The following is a 19963-nucleotide window of genomic DNA, read 5'->3' as shown; positions in this document are numbered from 1 at the left end:
TATGCATTGTGTGAAGAAATGTGTGTTGTGTTTTGCCATTGCCTGCCTCCTTGTGGGCTGAGAGAGTTTTGACTGGCCCAAAATCACCCAGCAGGCTTCATGTGGAGGAGCGGGGAATCAAACCTGTTTCTCCAGGCCAGAGTCCGCTGCTCTTAACCGCCACGCCAGCTCTCTTAGCTTCCAAGGTAACCCCACTCAGTCCCTTCCCCTGCTTCTCCCCAGACCCCTGCCCATGTTTCTCCGCTGCTTCTTGCAGGATGGCCGAGCCACTGCCCCTGTCGTACGTGACCGCTCAGGAGATCCGCTGCCTCTTGCACTGGCTATCTGGCTGGGCCCCAGCTCAACGGGAGCGCTTCCTGCATGACCTGGTGGACAAGGCTGTGCCCTGCAAGGTGCTCCCTCTCCTGGAAGGGCTGGCGGGACTCAGCATGGAGCCCAGGAAGCCCCCGTCCATCTTCGAGTGCCAGATGCGCCTCTGGGACCAGTGGTTCCGGGGCTGGTCGGAGTCCGAGCGCAACGAGTTTGTGAGGCGGCTGGAGGAGGTGGAGCCCGGCATGGCCTCCAGCTTTTATCAAGAGGTGGCCAAAACGGCAGGGCAGGAGTGACGGGGATTCTCCCCCCCTGGTTTCCCCCCAAATGCTCTGCAGAGAGCTCGCTCTTGTGGTGCTGGACTGATTTCCCCCCCAACAAACTGTCAATCAGTGTATGACCAGGAGTCATCGCAGAAGATAATAAAAGTGTTTGCCAAATATATAGCTGTCCTTTAAATGACCTGTTTTCCTTTAAAGCAATCTGGAGGTGGAAAGTGCTGTCAAATCTCAACCAATTTATGGAGACCCCTCATGGGGATTTCAAGGCAAGAAGCAGAGGTGGTTTGCCATTGCCTGCCTCTGCGTAGCGACCCTGGACTTCCTTGTTGGTCTCCCATCCAAGTACCATGGCCAACCCTGCTTAGCTTCCAAGGTCTGATGAGATCAGGCTAGCCTAGACCATCCAGGTGAGAGATCTGATGAGATCAGGCTAGCCGAGGCCATCCCGATGAGAGATCTGATGAGATCAGGCTAGCCGAGGCCATCCCGATGAGAGATCTGATAAGGTCAGGCTAGCTGAGGCCATCCAGGTCAGGGCTAAAGTAATCTATCGCATAAGTATCGTTATAGGTTTTTCTCTCTCCCTTTTCACAAATAGAAATGCAATGTTTTGAGCCGGAATAAAAGTGACAGGAAAACTAAGAGAGGAGTTTTACCTTTTGCCTCCTTGCAGATAAGCCCTGGACTCATCCGTGGGAGAGAGACCTCGCACCAGGCTCATGCCACAAATGGAAAGCCTCGAATCATGTAGGGTATTCCTGTAGTGCGTGCTCAAAATAGCAGAGCACATCTGTGAAAACCTTCAATGCGGCTGACATTTTCAGTGGTTCTCTGAGAGCTGAAAAGCAGCCTGCATTGGTGTAGTCAGGCTTTTCATCTTGCCAGACCAAGGAGCAGCCAGCAGAGATGTGTCTTCCTGGATGTAAACATCCCTCTGGCTGTCTTTAAATTTTTGCTCTAGTGCTTGCAGACACAGAGGTGGAAAAACCATACTAGAGAATACCTAAAACCAACTGGAGTGGGTTGTCCTTTCTGGCCAAGCATTTGTGAAACCACTGGAAACCAGGGTTGCAACCTCTCATAATCTGTTGCTCGGATCTTAAACCATTAATTTTTTAAAAAAATCAAATATCCAAAGAACTAGAATTCCTGTAGTTTACCTGGGCTGGCCAACATACCTGTGCCTCAACCTTGTGGATTGTTACTCAGTGGAGCTGCATCTTCTATTTGATAATGCCACAATGCTCAGGCTGAGGTGTGTAATGTCTGATATTTTCCCACCTGGTGGGCTGTGTGAAATTGGACCACCCCTCAGAATTATAGAGTTGGAAGGGACCACCAGGGTCATCTGTCCAACCCCCTGCACAATGCAGGAAATTCACAACTACTCCCCCCCCCCCAGAGACCCCTACTCCATGCCCAGAAGATGGCAAAAAACCCTTCAGGATCCCTGGCCAATCTGGCCTGGAGGAAAAATTACTTCCTGACCCCAAAGTGGCGATCGATACTACCCTGGCCATGCAAGAAAGGGCCACGAGAGCCAAACACTGACGCAAACCTTCCTGCTCTTGTTCTCTCTCCTACATGTGCTCATAACCTGCTTCTTTGCATAAAAACATCCACTCCAAATTTTGAAGTTCCCCTGTATTTCTACTTTATTTATTTACTTCTTTTATACCCCACCTTTCTCCACAGTGGGGACCCAAAGGAGCTCACATCCTTCTCTCCTCCGTTTGACTCTCCCAGCAACCCCGTGAGGTAGGTTAGGCTGAGAGTTTGCAACTGGCCTAAAGTCACCCGGTGAGCTTACCCAGCAGAGGGGATTCGAACCTGGGTTTCCCAGATCCTGGTCTGACATTCTAACTACTACACCACAGTGTCTGTCCAATTTCCCACCCCCCCATCATTTCTGTAGTGCTGAGCCCATCTTGGCTTTTCTATACACCCAGGGGAGGGGGAAGAGGGCATTGCTGCTTCTCCTTTGTGGTCTGGGACCCCCCCCCCCCGCTCCACAATTGTACATATTCCAAAGGGACTATAAGGGCAACGTCCTGCCCCATGCCCGGCTAAACCCATCACACCCTCTCCGAACATGCCACAAAGTGAAGCTGGTTTTCCTTTTTCCTATCAGCCCTTCCCCCTTGAGAGCTGGATTGCTGACTCTCCGTTTCTGTGGATCAGACATCTCGTCTGCCTGTTGCTTGCTCCCCAATAGGAGGGACAGCTTGTTTTCCAGTCTTAAAACCCTCGGCTGGGTTGATGTCGGGAGATAAGCAAAGGGACAGCGAAGACGGGCCCGTCTCTCTCTCTCCTTCCCCCACTAACGATTTGTTGTGAGTGACGTGCTTTCCCAAAAGGGTATGCAAACTTGCTGACTTCTCTGAGTGGATATTTGCTCGGTTCTTATGGAGTCTCATGCATTGATCTCTCCCCCTCCCCTGCCCCCTCTTGCATTCTTTCGGCAAGGCCTGCTGGAACCGGTTTCTTGTTGCGAGGGACGGGCCGCCCCGCTAGCCTGTCGATCTTTGGCCTTCCAGGTGTTCACTCTCGAGTGCCTTTTGTTCGGATAGTTTCAAGGCCCGGTAAGAAGCAACCAAACTTGTTCCTAAATCTTGTTTTTTAATTGGAATTTTTCATTAAAAAAATTATCCTCCATTCGTAAACGATAATGTTCTGTTACAAATGACAGCATTCCTGCCAGGTGCTTTCTTGTGTGTGTGAGTTGTTAGAAGGAGGCTGGAGACCATTTTAATGAGGACTAGCACCTTACCAGTGGAGTGACTGAGAGGTGTTATAGAATCATAGAGTTGGAAGGGACCACCAGGGTCATCTAGTCCAACCCCCTGCACAATGCAGGAAATTCACAACGACTTCCCCCCAACCCCCCAGTGACCCCTACTCCATGCCCAGAAGATGGCCAAGATGCCCTCCTTCTCATGATCTGCCTAAGGTCATAGAATCAGCACTGCTGACAGATGGCCATCTAGCCTCTGCTTAAAAACCTCCAGGGAAGGAGAGCTTACCACTTCCCGAGGAAGCCTGTTCCACTGAGGAACTGCTCTGTTAGAAAGTTCTTCCTAATGTCTAGACCGAAACTCTTTTGATTCATTTTCAACCCGTTGGTTCTGATCTGACTTTCCAGGGCAACAGAAAACAACTCGGCACCATCCTCTCTATGACATCCCTTCAAGTACTTGAAGATGGTTATCATATCCCCTCCCAGTCTTCTCCTCTCCAGGCTAAACATCCCCAGCTCCTTCAACCTTCCCTCATAGGACTTGGTCTCCAGACCCCTCACCATCTTTGTTGCCCTCCTCTGGATACGTTCCAAGTCTGGGTTGCTAGTCTTCTCATGGTTCTCCAGATTAAAGTGTGCCGCTCTTAACCACTACACCACGCTGGCCTATAAAGCATTTCATTCATTCTAAATGTATAGAATGAAAAGGTCTGAGAACATTCTCAGTTTTTCCAATGGAAAAACTGGAAAATTTGGGGGAGTATTGGTGGGAAATCACTTGTACTGTAGGCATATAAAATATTTTCAAGATTTTTTTTGGTTTAAATGTAATAATTTTGACAATTAATAAGCAATAATATGTTCAATGGTAATACATTATTAAAGTGTATTAAAGCCTCACTCAGATCTCCAGGAATTTCCCAAGCCGCAGTTGGCAACTCTGTTGAATTCTGCAAGTTAATAACTTTGGATGAAGAAGAGGTTATTTTTGTCCCAATTCGACTGCATTTTCTACAAAAGGCAATGACTGATGAGTAATTCCAGCCTTGGCCACTAGAGGCCCTCGTGGCCCCATCCGATTATTCAGAGCCCAACCGGCCCTTTAGAAAAATTTCGCCTGGTTCCCTTGTCGACTTATGGGGCACATGCCCATAACCACCAGGCAAAGGACAGCTCTGCAGAGTTGGGTTTCTGAAGTGTGTTCTGAGGAACACTGCAGAGCACTTTTTTTTGTATTAGTGTGATGGCCAGAGCTTCAGACTTGGATCTGGGAGATCTGGGTTCAAATCCCCCCTCGGTGGGTGCCAGGAAAGGTGCCATCCAGCGCCATGGCACCCACAGGCACTGCATTGGGGACCCCTGCCCTAGAGGTTTGTTTATTCATTTGTGTAATTTAAAGTCCCCCTTTCTCACTGAGGCTCAAGGTGGACTCATGCAGGGTGAGTTAGTGCGACCAACCGGATGGGGTATCCAATAAGGAGTACAGCGGGGACTGGATTTCAGAAATCTCATATGGAGATGAAACAAAGCATAATACGACACATTAAACAATGCAGAAATTACCTAGTAGGAACGTACGTACAGCATCAGACAGTAACTATTAGTATAATCTGTACGGTTGCCAGCTCTGGGTTGGGAAATACCTGGAGATTTTGGGGGTGGAGCCTGAGGAAGGCGGGGTTTGGGAGGGAAGGGACTTCAATGCCATAGAGTCCAATTAGCAAAGCAGCCATTTTCTCCAGGTGCTGATCTCTGTCACCTGGAGATCAGTTATAATAGCGGGAGATCTCCAGCCACCACCTGGAGGTTGGCAACCCTGATAGTCCGTAGTCTTCCCTTCAGCTGGGAAGACCAGTGCCAAATAGTTGGATTGGGATCAAGGACTACGGAATGGGGCAATCTCCCCCCCCTTTTTTTTTTTTGCAGTGTGGGGCTGGAGGAGAGAAGGGAAGGATTCTCTCTCTCAGCCATTGGAGATCTCAAGACCACAGGATGGCAACAGAGGGGATTTCGCAAACAATGACCCGTTGCAATGAGCTTCTTTGTGGGGGGGGGTTGATCCTACAGAAATGGGGCAGGAGGGTGACGGGGCAGGTGGGTAGGCGGCACCATAGCCTTTCCGGAAAGCCTTGCTTTTTGATGATAATCTTGGAGATGGGGGCCAGACATCTACGGTTGTGTGTGTGTGGGGGGAGATCCTCCCCCTCTTGAAGTGGGGTGCCGGTTCTGTGTTGTTGTAGGTTGAGGTGACTTGCTAGGACAGTATGTTGTGGGGTGGGGGGGAGAGGAGGCTGTGGTTTGTGGTAAGCATCTTTCGCCACCGGGATGGAGTAACAGGTTGTTTCACAAGATGATGCAATCGGAGCGGCTTACCTTGAGGTTGGCTCCTTAACACTCCTGTCTTGGTGTGTGTGTGGGGGGGACACACCATCTTGCCCAGGGGGAGCTGAGTCTCCAACATCTTTGGAGACCTTCCCAAGGTACAGTGGTCTCTCCGAAAGGGGCAGGGGGGGTCCACATAACGCCATCCTGGGACCTCAGAGGCAACGGGATGGTTAGAATTTTCACATCACCTCTATCCAACAAGCTACTGTCGAGAAATTGTAACATCGACCACTGGCTTGTGCAACCCTTGTGCGTGTTGTGCATATGTGTGTGCTTGTGTGTGTGTGAGAGAGAGAGACAGAGAAAAAGAGAAGGGGCCCAGGTACAGCAGAGAACTAATCTCCCTGTTCAAACTTACCCTGGATGGTTCATCCCGTGCCTATCGGGGAAACGTCAGTGAGATCGAGAAATTGAACTATAACATTGGTGTGGTGCTCCTAGACAATGAGTGCTACCTGCCAGGGCAGGGGCTGTGGCTCAGTGGAAGAGCCTCTGTTTTGCATGCAGAAGGTCCCAGGTTCAATCCCCGTCATCTCCAGCTAAAGGGACTAGGCAAGTAGGTGATGTGAAAGACCTCTGCCTGAGACCCTGGAGAGCCACTGCCGGTCTGCGTAGACACACCACTGACCTGGATGGCCCAAAGATCTGATTCATTATAAGACAGCTTCATGTATTCATGACCATATTTCCATAGAAGGGTGACCATATTTCCTTGAGACAAAATGGGACATGGCAAAAAATGGCACAGGGGTTATGTAATATTCACGTACCCGATCGGAGCACTTTTTCTATGAGAACTTACCCAGCCATGCCTGCATGCAGCATAAGAAATGTCAGAACTGAAGGAAAAAGAAGTGTAATAAGGTACAAAACGGGACAAAATTGACATTTTAATTAAAAAGACGGGACGGCTGGTAAATATAAAAACGGGACTGCCGTTCAAAACGGTACGTATGGTCAGCCTATGGCTTAGAGTAGTGGTTGAAAACAGTGGACTCTAATCTGGAGAACCGTGTTTGATTCCCCACTCCTCCACATGTGAATTTGGGCCAGTCACAGTTCTTTCTGAACTCTCTCAGCCCCACCTACCTCACAAGGTGTCTGTTGGGGCTGAGAGGAAGGGAAGGCGATTGTAAGCTGGTTTGAGACTAAAAACCAACTCTTCTGCTTGACATGCAAAAAGACCCAAATTTGCAGATTACTCCATGACAATGACACCGTGCCTGGTAGAGACAAATTGCCGGCTTCTAGAACACCCACAGCTTCACAGTCTTCCATGATCTTCCCAGAATTGTAAGGCTGAGCTCAGTAACCCTTACAACAACCCTGTAGGGTAGATTCCAAATGCAAGTGCCTTCTTGTGCTATGTTTCCCCCCCCATAACTGTTGGTCCCTATTGTTAGCATTCATACAAGCACAGAGTTGGAAGGGGCCATACAGGCCATCTAGTCCAACCCCCTGCTCAGTGCAGGATCAGCCTAGAGCATCCCTGGCAAGTGTTTGTCCAGCCTTTGCTTAAAGACTGCCAGTGATGGGGAGCTCACCACCTCCCTAGGTAGCCGATTCCACTGTCAAACAACTCTTACTGTTAAATCCCCCCACCCGATATCTACCCGGTACCTTTCCGCTTGCAATTTAAACCCATTATTGTGAGTCCTAGCCTCTGCTGCCAACAGGAACGGCTCCCTGCCCTCCTCTAAGCGACAGCCCTTCAAATACTTAAAGAAAGCAATCATGCCCCCCCCTCAACCTCCTCTTCTCCAGACTGAACATTCCCAGCTCCCTCAGCCTTTCCTCGCAGGGTTTGGTTTCCAGGCCCCTGGTCATCCTTGTAGCTCTCCTCTGCACCCGCTCGATTCTGTCCACATCCTTCTGGAAGTGAGCACCCCCCAAAAAACAACAACAACAACAACCCAGGCACACCTGCCAGATGTGCTCAGGGGGCTCTTGAGTGGGGCTGCCTGAAGGAGTCTGGCTCAGGAGCTGTTTGTTCACATGCCCAGTTCCAGGAGGGAAGCAATGCTCAACCCACGACTGTTCTTGCTGCAACGCGCGGGCATGTGTGTGTGTTTAGCTTGCAGCGCCAGAGCGGGAGGGAGGGAAGCGTGGGCCCGAGGCAGCTGCTTCCCAACGGTTTGTGCCGTTAGAGAAGATCTCAGTCTGTTATGGTCCTCCCCTCTCCTTTTTCTTGGAAGAAAGGGTGGGGGTGGAGAGAGGATGAACGTGCCTTCAAAGGTTGGGTGTGGACAAGTCTTAACAGAAAGGCCGGGAAAGGGGAGAGTCGATGTTCGTCTCCTGCAGTTCCGGGTGCTCAGAATTCGCCCCTCGAACTTGTGCTCACTAGCTCATACAATTGAGAGCCAGCGTGGTGTACTGGTGAAGGTGTCGGACTAGGATCTGGGAGACCCAGGTTCGAATCCCCGCTCCTGCCCTGGAAGCTCGCTGGGTGACCTTGGGCCGGTCACGCACTCTCAGCCTGGCCTACTTCACCGAGTTGTCATGAGAATAAAACGGAGGAGAGGAGCCACTTGAGGTCCCCACTGGGGAGAAAGGTGGGATATAAATACAGTAAGCAAATAAATAGGTTGCCAGGAAAGAGGCACTGGCCATGGAGGTCAAAGTGGGTTGGAGCTGAGGCCTGGCCTGCTGAAGCAGCCAGGAGCACCGCAATGAAGGAGTCTCCAAATTTCATCTCTGCCCTGGACTTGGGCAAGCTGTTTCTTTCAGCCTCTTGGGCCAGTCACATGCTCTCAGCTTAGCCTATCTCACAGGGTTGTTGCAAGGATAAAATGGAGGAGAGGAAAATGAAGTAAGCAGTTTTGGGTCCCCATTGGGGAGAAACATGGGGTGTAAACAGGGTTGCCAGCTCTGGGTTGGGAAATACCTGGAGATTTTGGGGTGTGGAGCCTGGGGAGGGCAGGGTTTGGGGAGGGGAGGAACCTCTGCGGGGTATAATAGCACAGAGTCCACCCTCCAAAACAGCCATTTTCTATAGGGGAACTGATCTCTGTTGACTGCAGATCAGTTGTAATAGTGGGAGATCTACCACCCGGAGTTTGGCAGCCCTAGGTGTAAATGAAGCAAATAAATACCTTGCAGGGATCCTGTGAGAATAAAATGGAGAAGGGGAGGAGGATATGAGCCACTTTGCGCCCCCATTGGGGACAAAAAATGGGTGTGAATGAAGTGAACGAAAATAAATCGACCGGAAAGGTGAATATTCCTATTCTCTTCTGGCAGCCGTCCCATGCCTCCGGCTTGCTTGCATTGCCGATTGGCACGGTTTGCAAAATTCCTGTACGCACAATTTGGTCGAAGCAATGCCCGGGCTTTTTTCTTCAGTGCCCTGGAATAAAAAGGATCTACTCCACCCCACCCCAACCAACCAACAGCTTGATCAGCGTGGCTCTGCGGAATCGTCTGAACAGCAGGAATGGAGACATGAAAAGGCCGACCGCAGGGCAAGCATGAGGAATGCAAACTTTTAAAATGGGAAGGTGGTTGGTGACGCTTCTTCCCATGCCCCCCCCCCCGCCCCTCTTCTCCGGGGACACACCGGTCCTAGGGAAAGCCTGTAGTCTCATCCCTGGCTCAAAAACACACATCGACACGCCTAAATCACTGAAAACCGGCTACACCTGAATCTCGTGCCACGTGGTAAAACAACGAGGGCTGGACTTTTTACTCGCTTGCTTCACCTCATTTTGCCCTTGTGCAAATGCAGATAGCAGGTGTGCCAGCAGCTGGGGGGGAGGCTTTATTTGCACATTTGGACCTCCAGCTAGGGTTGCCAGGTTCACCACCGGCGGGAGGTTTGGGGAGGGACTTCAAGGCCATAGAGTCCAATAGCCAAAGCGGCCATGTTCTCCAGGTGAACTGATCTCTATCGGCTGGAGATCAGTTGTAATAGCAGGAGATCTCCAGCTAGTACCTGGAGGTTGGCAACCCTAGTTGTATGGGTGTGGCACTAGGGCAATGGGGGGGGAGATACAGCAGCTAGAAGAGATTTTTCTTCCTGACATTACCTGCTACCTGGCAGTTGGCAACCCTAGCAGGAGGTGATGGGAAAGACCTCAGCCTGAGACCCTGGAGAGCCGCTGCCTGTTTGAGTAGACAATACTGTCTCAGATGGACCCTTGGTCTGATTCAGTATAAGGCAGCTTCGGGCGCAGGTTTGGCCTGTGGAAAGTGCCGGAATAACTTGTCGGCTTTTGGACAGGAGGATGCAGTTCCATGCCCTAGCACGCCCAGCTCAAAGACAACAGGTCTCTGCCCGAGGCCCCGGAGAGGAGCAGCCAGTCAGAGTGGACACCAATACCAGGCTAGGTTAGGGTTGCCAGATCCCGCTGGGCCACCGGTGGGAAGTTTTGGGGGTGGAGCCTGAGGAGAGCGGGGCTTGGTGAGGGGAGGGACTTCAATGCTATAGAGTCCAATTGCCAAAGCAGCCATTTTCTCCAGGTAGGGTTGCCAACCGCCAGGTACTAGCTGGAGATCTCCTGCTATTACAACTGATCTCCAGCCGATTGAGATCGGTTCACCTGGAGAAAATGGCCGCTTTGGCAACTGGACTCTGTGGCATTGAAGTCCCTCCCCTCCCCAAACCCCGCCCTCCTCAGGCTCTGCCCCAAAAAATCTCCCGCTGGTGGCGAAGAGGGACCTGGCAACCCTATCTCCAGGCGAACTGATCTCTATTGGCTGGAGATAAGTTGTAATAACAGGAGATCTCCAGCCGCTACCTGGAGGTTGGCACCCCAAGGCTAGATGGGCCTTAGGGAGAATTCAACCTGGGGCAGTTCCCTATTGGTTGGTGCATAAAAATAAATTGCTACAGGCGGGGTGAGCCGGAAGAGGGTCCCTTTTATTGACACCCTCGGAGCCCACTCCTCTGGGTTCCAAACACCGCCCCGCTCTCCCCCTCCCCCCAGCGGGCTTCAGCTGCATCCCCCCAACCCTTTGATAAGCCCAGCCGCTTCGGGCACTTGGCGGAAAATGTCACGCAGGGTCTCTGTCTCCTGCATCAGCTGTTCCACGCGGCTGCGGAGCCTTTCATTCTCGCCCAGGAGCTCCACCATCCGCTGCTGGGTCTCCAGCACCCTGCGCTTGGCCTTGTCGCGGCTCTTGCGCACGGCGATGTTGTTGCGCTCGCGGCGCAAGCGGTACTCCAAGCTGTCCTTGTTCACGGATTTCTTGCCCTTGGGGGCACCGCAGGATGGCGTCGGGCTGCAGGAAGGGCCCTGTTGGGGGCGAGAGGAGGAGGAAGAGGAAGAAGAGTTAGTTTTTTTATGCCGACTTTCTCTACAACTTAAGGAAGACTCAAACTGGCTTTCAATCACCTTCCCTTCCCCTCCCCACAACAGACACCCTGTGAGCTAGGTGGGGCTGAGAGAGCTGTGACTAGCCCAAGGTCACCCAGCTGGCTTCATGTGGAGGAGTGGGGAAACCAACCCGGATCATCAGATTAGAGTCCGCTGCTCATGTGGGGGAGTGGGGAATCAAACCCGGTTCTCCAGGTCAGAGTCCACCGTTCCAAACCACTTCTCTTAACCACTACAGCATGCTGTAGAAGAAGAGTTGGTTTGTATGTGCCGATTTTCTCTACCCTTTAAGAAGAATCAAACCGTCTTACAATCTCCTTCCCTTATCCTCCTCCCAAAAACAGACACCTTCTAAGGTAGGTGAGGCTGAGAGAGTTCAGACAGAACTGTGACTAGCCCAAGGTCACCCAGCAGCTTCATGTGTCGGAGTGGGGGAAACAAATCCAGTTCACCAGATTAGCCTCCGCCGCTCATGTGGAGGAGTGGGGGGGGAATCAAACCCGGTTCTCCAGATCAGAGTCCACCGCTCCAAACCACTGCTCTTAACCACTGCACTACGCTGGTTCTCTGGCTGGAAGAGGAGGAGGCCAAGAGTCAGGGGAGGTATCGCAATGGAGAGGGAGACAGAGAGACTGTGTGCTTAAGTTTATTTTAGATAGAAGGCGAAAATGGTGAGCATTGCAATGGGCACTCTCTCCTTAATCAGTTTCCCTTTGGAGATGAGACGGCCCCGATCAGAGTCACGATCTCCGGATATCTTCTGAGAACAGACATCAAAGCAAACAACCTCCTTTTAGAACGAGGTTAGATACATTTATCAGGGACTTTTGCATGGCGATGTTTAATCTGCTTGGATTGTAAAGCGTAAATATCTTTTCTCTCTCTCTCTTGCTCCTGGGGACGTGGGCTTGATGGCACACGCAGTTATGATAAACACATTTATGTGCGTATGATAAATACAAATCATGTGGGGTAGCCAGGGGAACTAAGCGGGCTTGATAATGCTGAGCACGATAATGCTGAGGCTCCCGACAGATTCATACATCGTTGCCAAGGAAGAAACGGACATCTTCTTGGACCCCCCGGTTAAACTTTTGTGCGGCGTAGTCTTTAGAGTATCAAATTAGGATCTGGGAGACTCAGCTACAAATCCCACTCTGTCATACATCTGGTTGAGTGCTCTTGGGGCAGTCGTTCTCTCTCCGCCTAACCTACCTCACAGGGTTGTTGTGAGGCAAAAACGAGGGCGGAGCAACCACACGCACCACCCCATGGGCAAGATAGAAGAAGTAGAAGAGTTGGTTTTTATATGCTGACTTTCTCTACCACTTAAGGAAGAATCAAACCGGCATACAGTCACTTTCCCTTCCCCTCCCCACAACAGACACCCTGTGAGGTCGGTGATGCTGAGAGAGCTCTAAGAGAGCTGTGACTAGCCCAAGGTCACCCAGCAGGCTTCATGTGGAGGAGCAGGGAAACCAACCCGGTTCACCAGATTAGCGTTCGCCACTCATGTGGAGGAGTGGGGAATTGAAGGTTAGAGTCCACCGCTCCAAACCACCGCTCCTAACCACTACACCATGCTGGCTATCTAAAAATGCAGTAGATAGATGGATGTCTGGCTCAGACTGAGAAGAATGTATGGATTCTCTCCTTTGCTTGCTCTCAGGCTGAATAACTATAGCCCTGTCTTGGATTTCCCTTCCTCACTGCGGCCTCGGTCCCGTCTGCAGTTCTCTCTACCTGGAGCAGCCGCAGACCCATTGATTTGAGCCCCATCCCTCCTTCCTTTCAAGTGTCCGTTAAAAAACTAACTCAGCCAGCCAGGCCTTTCTTGACCTAGCATCAATGCCGGACTTGGACTCTTCCCAGCTTTCATGTGTGTGGCAATCCATGACTTTGCCCTCCCCTCCCACGCTTATCTAAATATTCTCACCTGCTCTGGGGACTTTGGCCAAAATGCGGGACCCACACCCAACAGATAAAATTATAAAGATTGGTAAACCAGATCAGGGCTGTTATCACTCCTCTGCCGTTTGGAGAGCTACCGTGGAATAAAGTAATTGTTTGTACAGGGCACGCTTGTGTCCTCTTAAGCGGGAGAAAGTTACTGTGCAGTCTCTTAAATGAGGCGAATTGGGATCCGCACGTCAACCACCAACAGCCTTTGAAGGGCAGTGGGAAACCTACCCATGAGTGGCAGATTGGGAGTGTGGTAAAAGGAGGGATTTGATCTCGGATAAACTAGTTCAGGCTCCAGCCTCAGTCCAAACCATGTTATGTGACATCAAGTGCTTCAGTAAAAGGATTTGTGCAAAGACATCAGGCTCCAAGGACGGGAAAGTGTGGGTCAGAATTGAAGAAAGCACAGGGTATTTTCAGGTCTGGGGGGTGACAGAGGCCCATGAGTCGTACAATTTAAGAAAGATGGGATGAGGGTCCCAGCAAAAAGCTTACGAAGGGTTAGAAAGAAGCGGAAGCAGGTTCTCAGAGGAACAAGCCTAGATGGAAAGGCATCGAGTGTTTTCATAGAATCAGTATAGAGTTGGAAGGGACCACCAGGGTCATCTAGTTCGACCTCTTGCACAATGCAGGAATTTCACAACTACCTCCCCCACACATCCCCAGTGACCTCTACTCTATGCCCAGAAGATGGCCAAGATGCCCTCCCTCTCGTGAACTGGCTAAAGTCATCATTGCCGACAGATGGCCATCTAGCCTCTGCTTAAAAACCTCCAGGGAAGGAGAGCCCACCGCCTCCCGAGGAAGCCTATTCCACAGAGGAACTGCTCTAACCGTTAGAAAGTTCTTCCTAATGTTTAGACAGAAACTCTTTTGATTTAATAAGGAATGACGTGTGGGGCATGCTTAGGGAAGATCAAAAATCATGGGAACTCTCTGGCAGGACTGACAGGTTGTTGGGTTTGGGCCAGAAGTCAATAGTTTGAGCAAGAGAGTCTCCAAGCTGGACAGCAAGAGCAAAGGATGGCGGCGGACAGACTCTTTCCTTACCTTCAGCACTCTCAGGGCTTGCCCAGAACGCATCCCGGGCTGACCCAGGGCCACCTGGGCACAGTGGGCTGCTGGGAAGTGCGGGGCATTGTATGGGTGGCGCCCACCTGCCCGCCCAGGGTCGCCTCCTCTCGGCTCCTCCTTGACAGCGACCGAGCGGGAGTCGAAGGCTCCAAGAGCTTTGCGTTCCCCTCCATAAGACAGAAAGGGGTACGGCTCCCCTGGGAAGTAGTTGGGGAACGGGATGCCTTTGGGCATGCGCTGCTGGACACCCTGCAGGACTTCCGAGAGGAGCTGCTCATCCCCCATGCACGAAGCCAGGTCTGACTCGCAGAAGGGGGCCAGATCGGTGCCCGTGGGCCTGGCGGAGGGCATTTCCAGGGCTTGGTAGTGCCGTTCGTTCTCATAATATCCTCCTTGGGACATGGTGCTGAGAGACCTTCTCCAGTTCCCTTCGTGCCTCTCTTTGCCTTCTTCTGGTGAGCTCCAGGTCACACCTTCGCTGCCAAGCTGAGGCCCTTCTCTTGCTTTCCCCTGTTCTTTTCTTCTCCTTCCTTCCGTGTGAGGTTTTCCCCTTCTGACTTATTTTCTTCTTTCTTTCCCCCTTTTGGCACAGATTTATCCTCCTCCTCTGTTTATTGATTTGGGTGCCTTGTGCCCTTTTCTCTTTCGGGTGTCGGACCTGCGTTTAAGTTCTCTATCAGTTGTTCATTCCATTTTTTCTTCTCGGCTCAATCCTACCTTCTTGCTTCATTCCCTCCGTCTGTCTGAGCCTTGTTCCTTCTTTTTCTCTCTGCCTTGTCCCTTTCCTCCTAGGTCTGCCTCCCCCTTCCTTCCTCTTTCTGAGGTGGACCCCAGCTCCTCTTCATTACAATTAGGGCAGTATGCCTAAAGCTCTCCCCATGAACTTCATTGAAGCAGTAATGTCCCCTTCAGAGAGCGTGGGCATCGCTATGGGCCGTTCAGAGGAGGCCTATGATCTTGGTGATGCTTCCTTCCCAACATAGCTTCTTCCAAATGTCTGGATGGCTGCCTGAGTCTGCCTTGCCACAGAACTGATCTCCTGTTTTGCTATCGCCAAGATGTTAGAAAGTGCGCTCTGAGCCTCTTTCTGGCTATTCCTGCCATTAAAAGGTAAAGGTAGTCCCCTCTGCAAGCACCGGGTCATTCCTGACCCATGGGGTGATGTCACATCCTGACGTTTACTAGGCAGACTTTGTTTATGGGGTGGTTTGCCACTGCCTTCCCCAGTTGTCTACACTTTACCCCAAGCAAGCTGGGTACTCGTTTTACTGACCTTGGAAGGATAGAAGGCTGAGTCGTATGTGCCATATGTGAATGTCATTAATGCTGAAAGAATGCAGAAGTGTGCCTTTCTGCAGAAAAATCTTTACATTTGCATCAGAGGCTGATTTAAAGCAAAGCCCCTTCAAGCCTCCAGTGTGAACACCCCGGAAGACTTTGGCTGCTTTGAAGGTGCACATCGGAACGCCAGGACACAGCAGAATTGCAAAACCTGTCGCTTCAGTGTCTCCGCTCCAGCAGGTGGAGCCAAGAGGCAGGAAAACAGAACTACGCAGATACAACATGGAGTAGAGCTAGAACACTCGATCATGGAAAGGAACACTGGCCTTACTGTTTGTATCTCTCACAGTACTCTTCTGATTGCTGATCTGTACTGTTTTCTTGGTTGTCGTTCTTATTTTCCAGCTTCGGAGGCTACAGGATTCAGGGTAGAAGCCCTAACAATAAGCTGTCAGGGTTTTTTAATCACTTGCAGCCATCAGAGAGTCTTGTTGTTGGAACCAGGTGAAGCACCTCACCAGCTTCATGCCCATTAGAGACAATTGCCTTTTCTGAAGCCGGGCGCTTTTATACTGTGTTTGGATCCAACTCCAGCATAAGTGTTCCACTCCACCCAGCGACCAGTTAATTATCTCTGGGTTTAAAATGGTTGGCAAGCTGCTTTGGTTGCCAGCTCTTGGCTGAAAAGTGTGGCTAAAGTCACAACCGGTAAATGTGGGGGGTTGACTAAGGGCAGCCTGAAACCTGGCAGCGGTCTAGTTAATCTGGCTGGTGCCACGGCCACCGTGCTTATTCCAGCTCTGGAATGCTGAATCAGTCTGTTTTGATGAGCAAGGATATCACCGGTGAACTCTGCCGAGGTGAAAAGGAGATGGCTGCCAAATCTCCGAAAAAGGCAAACTGCCTCTCCCTGCAGTTTCTTGGAACACGTGCCCACTTAGCAGTTTGCAGGTATATAGGTGGTAGTGTCGTTGCTGTTTAATTTTTTTTAAAAAAATTTAAGAATAAAAAGAGTGAACATTTTTTAAAAGGGGGTGGGGGGTGGGGGATTACAATAATGCATCAAAAATCTTGTATCTACTGTTCAATTATATTTTTAAAAATTATATATCTATACTGGGTGTGAATAGACCTCATGTCCCTGTTCGATCTCTAGCATTCTAAAGAATAATTATTTTTTCTGTGTTTCTGTTGAGCTTAAACTAAAACACATTTTAATAACGCATTTTTAATATTATCCATTTCAAACTCCTAGCTTAAGCTGTTCACACGTAAGCATAACAAAGCCTCCAATTAATTTTTTTGTAATTCTCTGGGCTTTTTAATTTACTAGATGTTAGTTTTTGCCATCACAGCATATTCTGCCAATTTATTCTTCCATTCTTCTATATTGGGACTTTCACTCAATTTCCATTTTGCAGCTAGTACTACTCCGGCTGCTATGACCGTATATCTCCACATTTCCTCAGATGCCTGTTCCAATGTTGCTTGTGTTACCCCAAGAAGCCAAAAATTTAAGATCAAATGAGTTTCTTTGGCCCTTTCTCTACAGTGAACAAGTTTCCCAAGAGAGTAAGGTAGCTCACCTGGAGCTCCAAACAAGCTTTGTGGTGCCTGTCCAGGTGAGCACTTCCCCATGAGTTAAGGTTTCCTGAGGGATCGGACCATTGGTAGTTCTGTAGGAACATTGCTAGTTCTGTAGGCTTTGCATTTAGAAAAGGTTCTCCAAAACCATACGATTAGGAACCAATGAACCATGTTGACCAGAAATTCATGGAAATTCAGGCATCCTCTCTAAAACAAAAACCATTCTGACTTTGATCTTTGAGGCGAGTAACGAGCATATGAACTACCAAATCAGCCATTAAATGGAATACACTCAGAACTGGAGCCAGCTGGCTTAAAAAGCTAGGATGAGTCAGGGTGGAGAAATAGAGGAGATGCTGGATGGTCTTATGGACACCACCGCTTCCTTCATGGCCTGTGTGGCTATCTATAGACGTTTCTGTAAACCTGGAGCAAGAAAACTCCAGGTACGTACCTAGAGACATTGCTACTAAGTAGTGCAGGCAGTCTAGCCCAGCCTCGCCACCCAAGGTTCTGGTAGCAGATGTAGGTGTTACGCAGCCGCTTGAACACACATAAAGCTGCTTTATACTGAATCTGCCCATCAGGCCATCAAAGCCAGTATTGGCTACTCAAACTGGCAGCCGCTCTCCAGGGTCCTCAGTCTTCCATGTTGTCTCCTACCTGCTCCTTTTAACTGGAGATGCTGGGGATTGAACCTGGGACCTTCTGCAGGCCATGCAGATGCTCTGCCACTGAGCCACAGCACCCATCTCCACTTTCATAGCTCCTGATCCTTTCTGAGAGGAGCTGAATCCAGTCTTCCCTGCTGCAAATGGCTTTGCCACTGGCTTTAAAGATATTGTATGTGTAAAAGAAATGTTCATACTCTCGGCTGCTAGTGGGGGCTCAGCCTCTAGCTTTTTTCCCTTCTCCCCCCATCCCTTCATGAAGACAGAAGCCAGAAGATTTCATCAGTATGTGGAGTGTTTTAGCATTCTGGTGTTTTTGATCACAGGTTATGCCTAAAGATTAAGGCTCAGGCTGGAGCTAAAAACTGGTGTGAGTTTGGCTATGAAGGCTGCAGCCTGTAACCATTTTTTATGGCCCTCTTGAAGGTTGTTGTGGTTCAGAGGAACCCATTTTTAGTAGATTTGTGGCCTGTAGAAAAATTGACATGAAAGCCACCTAAGTGCAAAGGCTGTTTCCCGGTGAGATCTACCATCACATGGCTCTCCTTTTCTTTTGAATCAGGACCTTTAGGCTAGGGCCTATCTCATCTCCATCATCGAGCTGCTGATATGATTGTTACTGCTTCTTTGATCTGAAGACAATAGCCTTGGACAATGGAGAAAACCGCAAGAGAATAAACCTTTTTTCCTGTTTCTAATAACGGGTGGGGAGAGGAGAATGGGGTTGGATGAAGGGCTATGTGGCCAGAGGTATGATTTTGTTGGGAACAGTTCCTGACAGCTCTGCCTATAATCTATATGCCATTAGCTAGAAAAATGCCTTGAGACAGAAAAATAAAAGCTGGCGGGCTATTATATGTTTAATTTCTTCTGTGGATTAAGCTCCTGTTCCCAGGCCTGGCTCGCCTGAGAGTCCATTCGCTCACTTTAAGTGTTTCTGGCAACTTTCTTCTCATTGGGATCTGGTTCGCCAGACCCTTCCATCCATCTCCCAAGTATTACAATATCCTTGAAGCTGTGTCTGTTTGTGCAAGTCTCCCTTGGTTAGCAGCAAATTCAGTAAATTCCTGGGAGTAAGCCCCACTGAATAAAATGGGAGTTATATCTGAGTAGCCTGTTTAAAGTTGCTCCCTTAGAGGCATTTAACAAAATTTAGAGATTGAGAATGTGTTGTGTAGTAAAGGTTCTGCCATCTGGGCTGACCTCTATATTCCTGCTGGGAATCTGGAGATGTGATGGGGTCTGGCAGCATCTGTAGTCTGAAAGACTCTCTCATCTTTTTATTTTGGTACATGTCCAGTAGTTGCAAGCACGAGGGTGGAGCTGAGGAAGAGGATTTGGGAGCTCTCTCTCGTCCTTTTGGGGAAACTTTGGGGCTTGCAACGTGGTTCTCTGGCATCCCTGATAACCAGCCTCTATATTCCTCTAAGGAAACACAGTGGGGAGACAGCCCCTATGAATAAAGGAAGGGGGGATAAAATGCCCACTGTCCAAGTTAGGGGGATTTACCCTTCGGTTCCAACCCTGGGCTTCTGCTCAGTATAGGGGCAGATACGGGTGGGACTGGCTGCTTCAAGGGTCCTTTGCTGGTTGGAAGTGCCCCTGTACCATTCAGAAAATTTCCCCTATCTGTCTGGCTCAAAGACCTTTGTGGCTGGAATCCCCCCTTAATCAAATTTCTTTCCAGTTTGTTGTCCCTACTACTGAGGTGGCTATTCTGAGGTAGACTTTCTTAAGTCCCTTCCTGCCACATAGTAGGGAAGATGGAGGGACCTTTCACCCATCGCTTTGAGGCTCAGAGACCTTCAAGAATGTTCTCTGGTTAAAAAAAAAAGGGATCAGAAAAGAGGGAGGGGAACTTTTGAGTCCAGTAGCACCATATAGAGACCAAGAAGAGTTTCAGGGCGTAAAGTTTCGAGAGTCAAAGCTCCCTTTGACAGACACAGTAGAAGACACAGGAGTGACAAGTTCAGCTTAATTTATTACATCCCAAAAAAGAGAGAGACAGACAAATGTGAAAAATACAAGGTCACAAAAATGAGGGAGGGAGACTCTTCCCCCTGTCCCATGAGGTTCAAGCCCAAAGAGAATATTCCCAACAATATAAGGCAACCACAACGAAGGGACCCCTTCCAGAGGGGGACGTGGGGGGTAGCGCTGTTGGCTGTGAGCAGAGCCCCCACTTAGTCCAGCCTTGGCACATGGGGCGCTGCAGGGAGTGATGGGTGTGGGGCAGGACTCTAAGCCCAGCAGGGTTTACTGTAGAAAGCTCGGTGGGTGACCAGTGGGGGCGGGTCGCTCCCAGGTATTCCACTCCCAGTCGGAAATACTGGCTGCGAGGAGCTCCCGCATACTTCAGCC

General features: G+C 49.9%; 2 protein-coding genes across 2 annotated transcripts; one reads left to right on the top strand and one right to left on the bottom strand.

Moving 5' to 3' along the window:
• The first annotated feature begins 247 nt into the window (after window positions 1–247).
• Window positions 248–610, top strand: C18H14orf119 (chromosome 18 C14orf119 homolog). The gene has a single exon (XM_056863283.1). The coding sequence runs from the start codon at window positions 258–260 to the stop codon at window positions 603–605; it is 348 nt and encodes a 115-aa protein (XP_056719261.1). The 5' UTR covers window positions 248–257; the 3' UTR covers window positions 606–610.
• Window positions 611–10643: 10033 nt separating this feature from the next.
• Window positions 10644–14465, bottom strand: CEBPE (CCAAT enhancer binding protein epsilon). The gene is made up of 2 exons (XM_056863280.1): window positions 14040–14465; window positions 10644–10946 (listed from the first exon to the last, which is right to left on the bottom strand). The coding sequence occupies exons 1-2, from the start codon at window positions 14463–14465 to the stop codon at window positions 10644–10646; spliced, it is 729 nt and encodes a 242-aa protein (XP_056719258.1).
• Window positions 14466–19963: the final 5498 nt, after the last annotated feature.

This window comes from Euleptes europaea, chromosome 18 (assembly GCF_029931775.1).
Source record: "Euleptes europaea isolate rEulEur1 chromosome 18, rEulEur1.hap1, whole genome shotgun sequence".
NCBI lineage: Eukaryota > Metazoa > Chordata > Lepidosauria > Squamata > Sphaerodactylidae > Euleptes > Euleptes europaea.
This window is presented reverse-complemented; position numbering and strand designations above follow the sequence as displayed.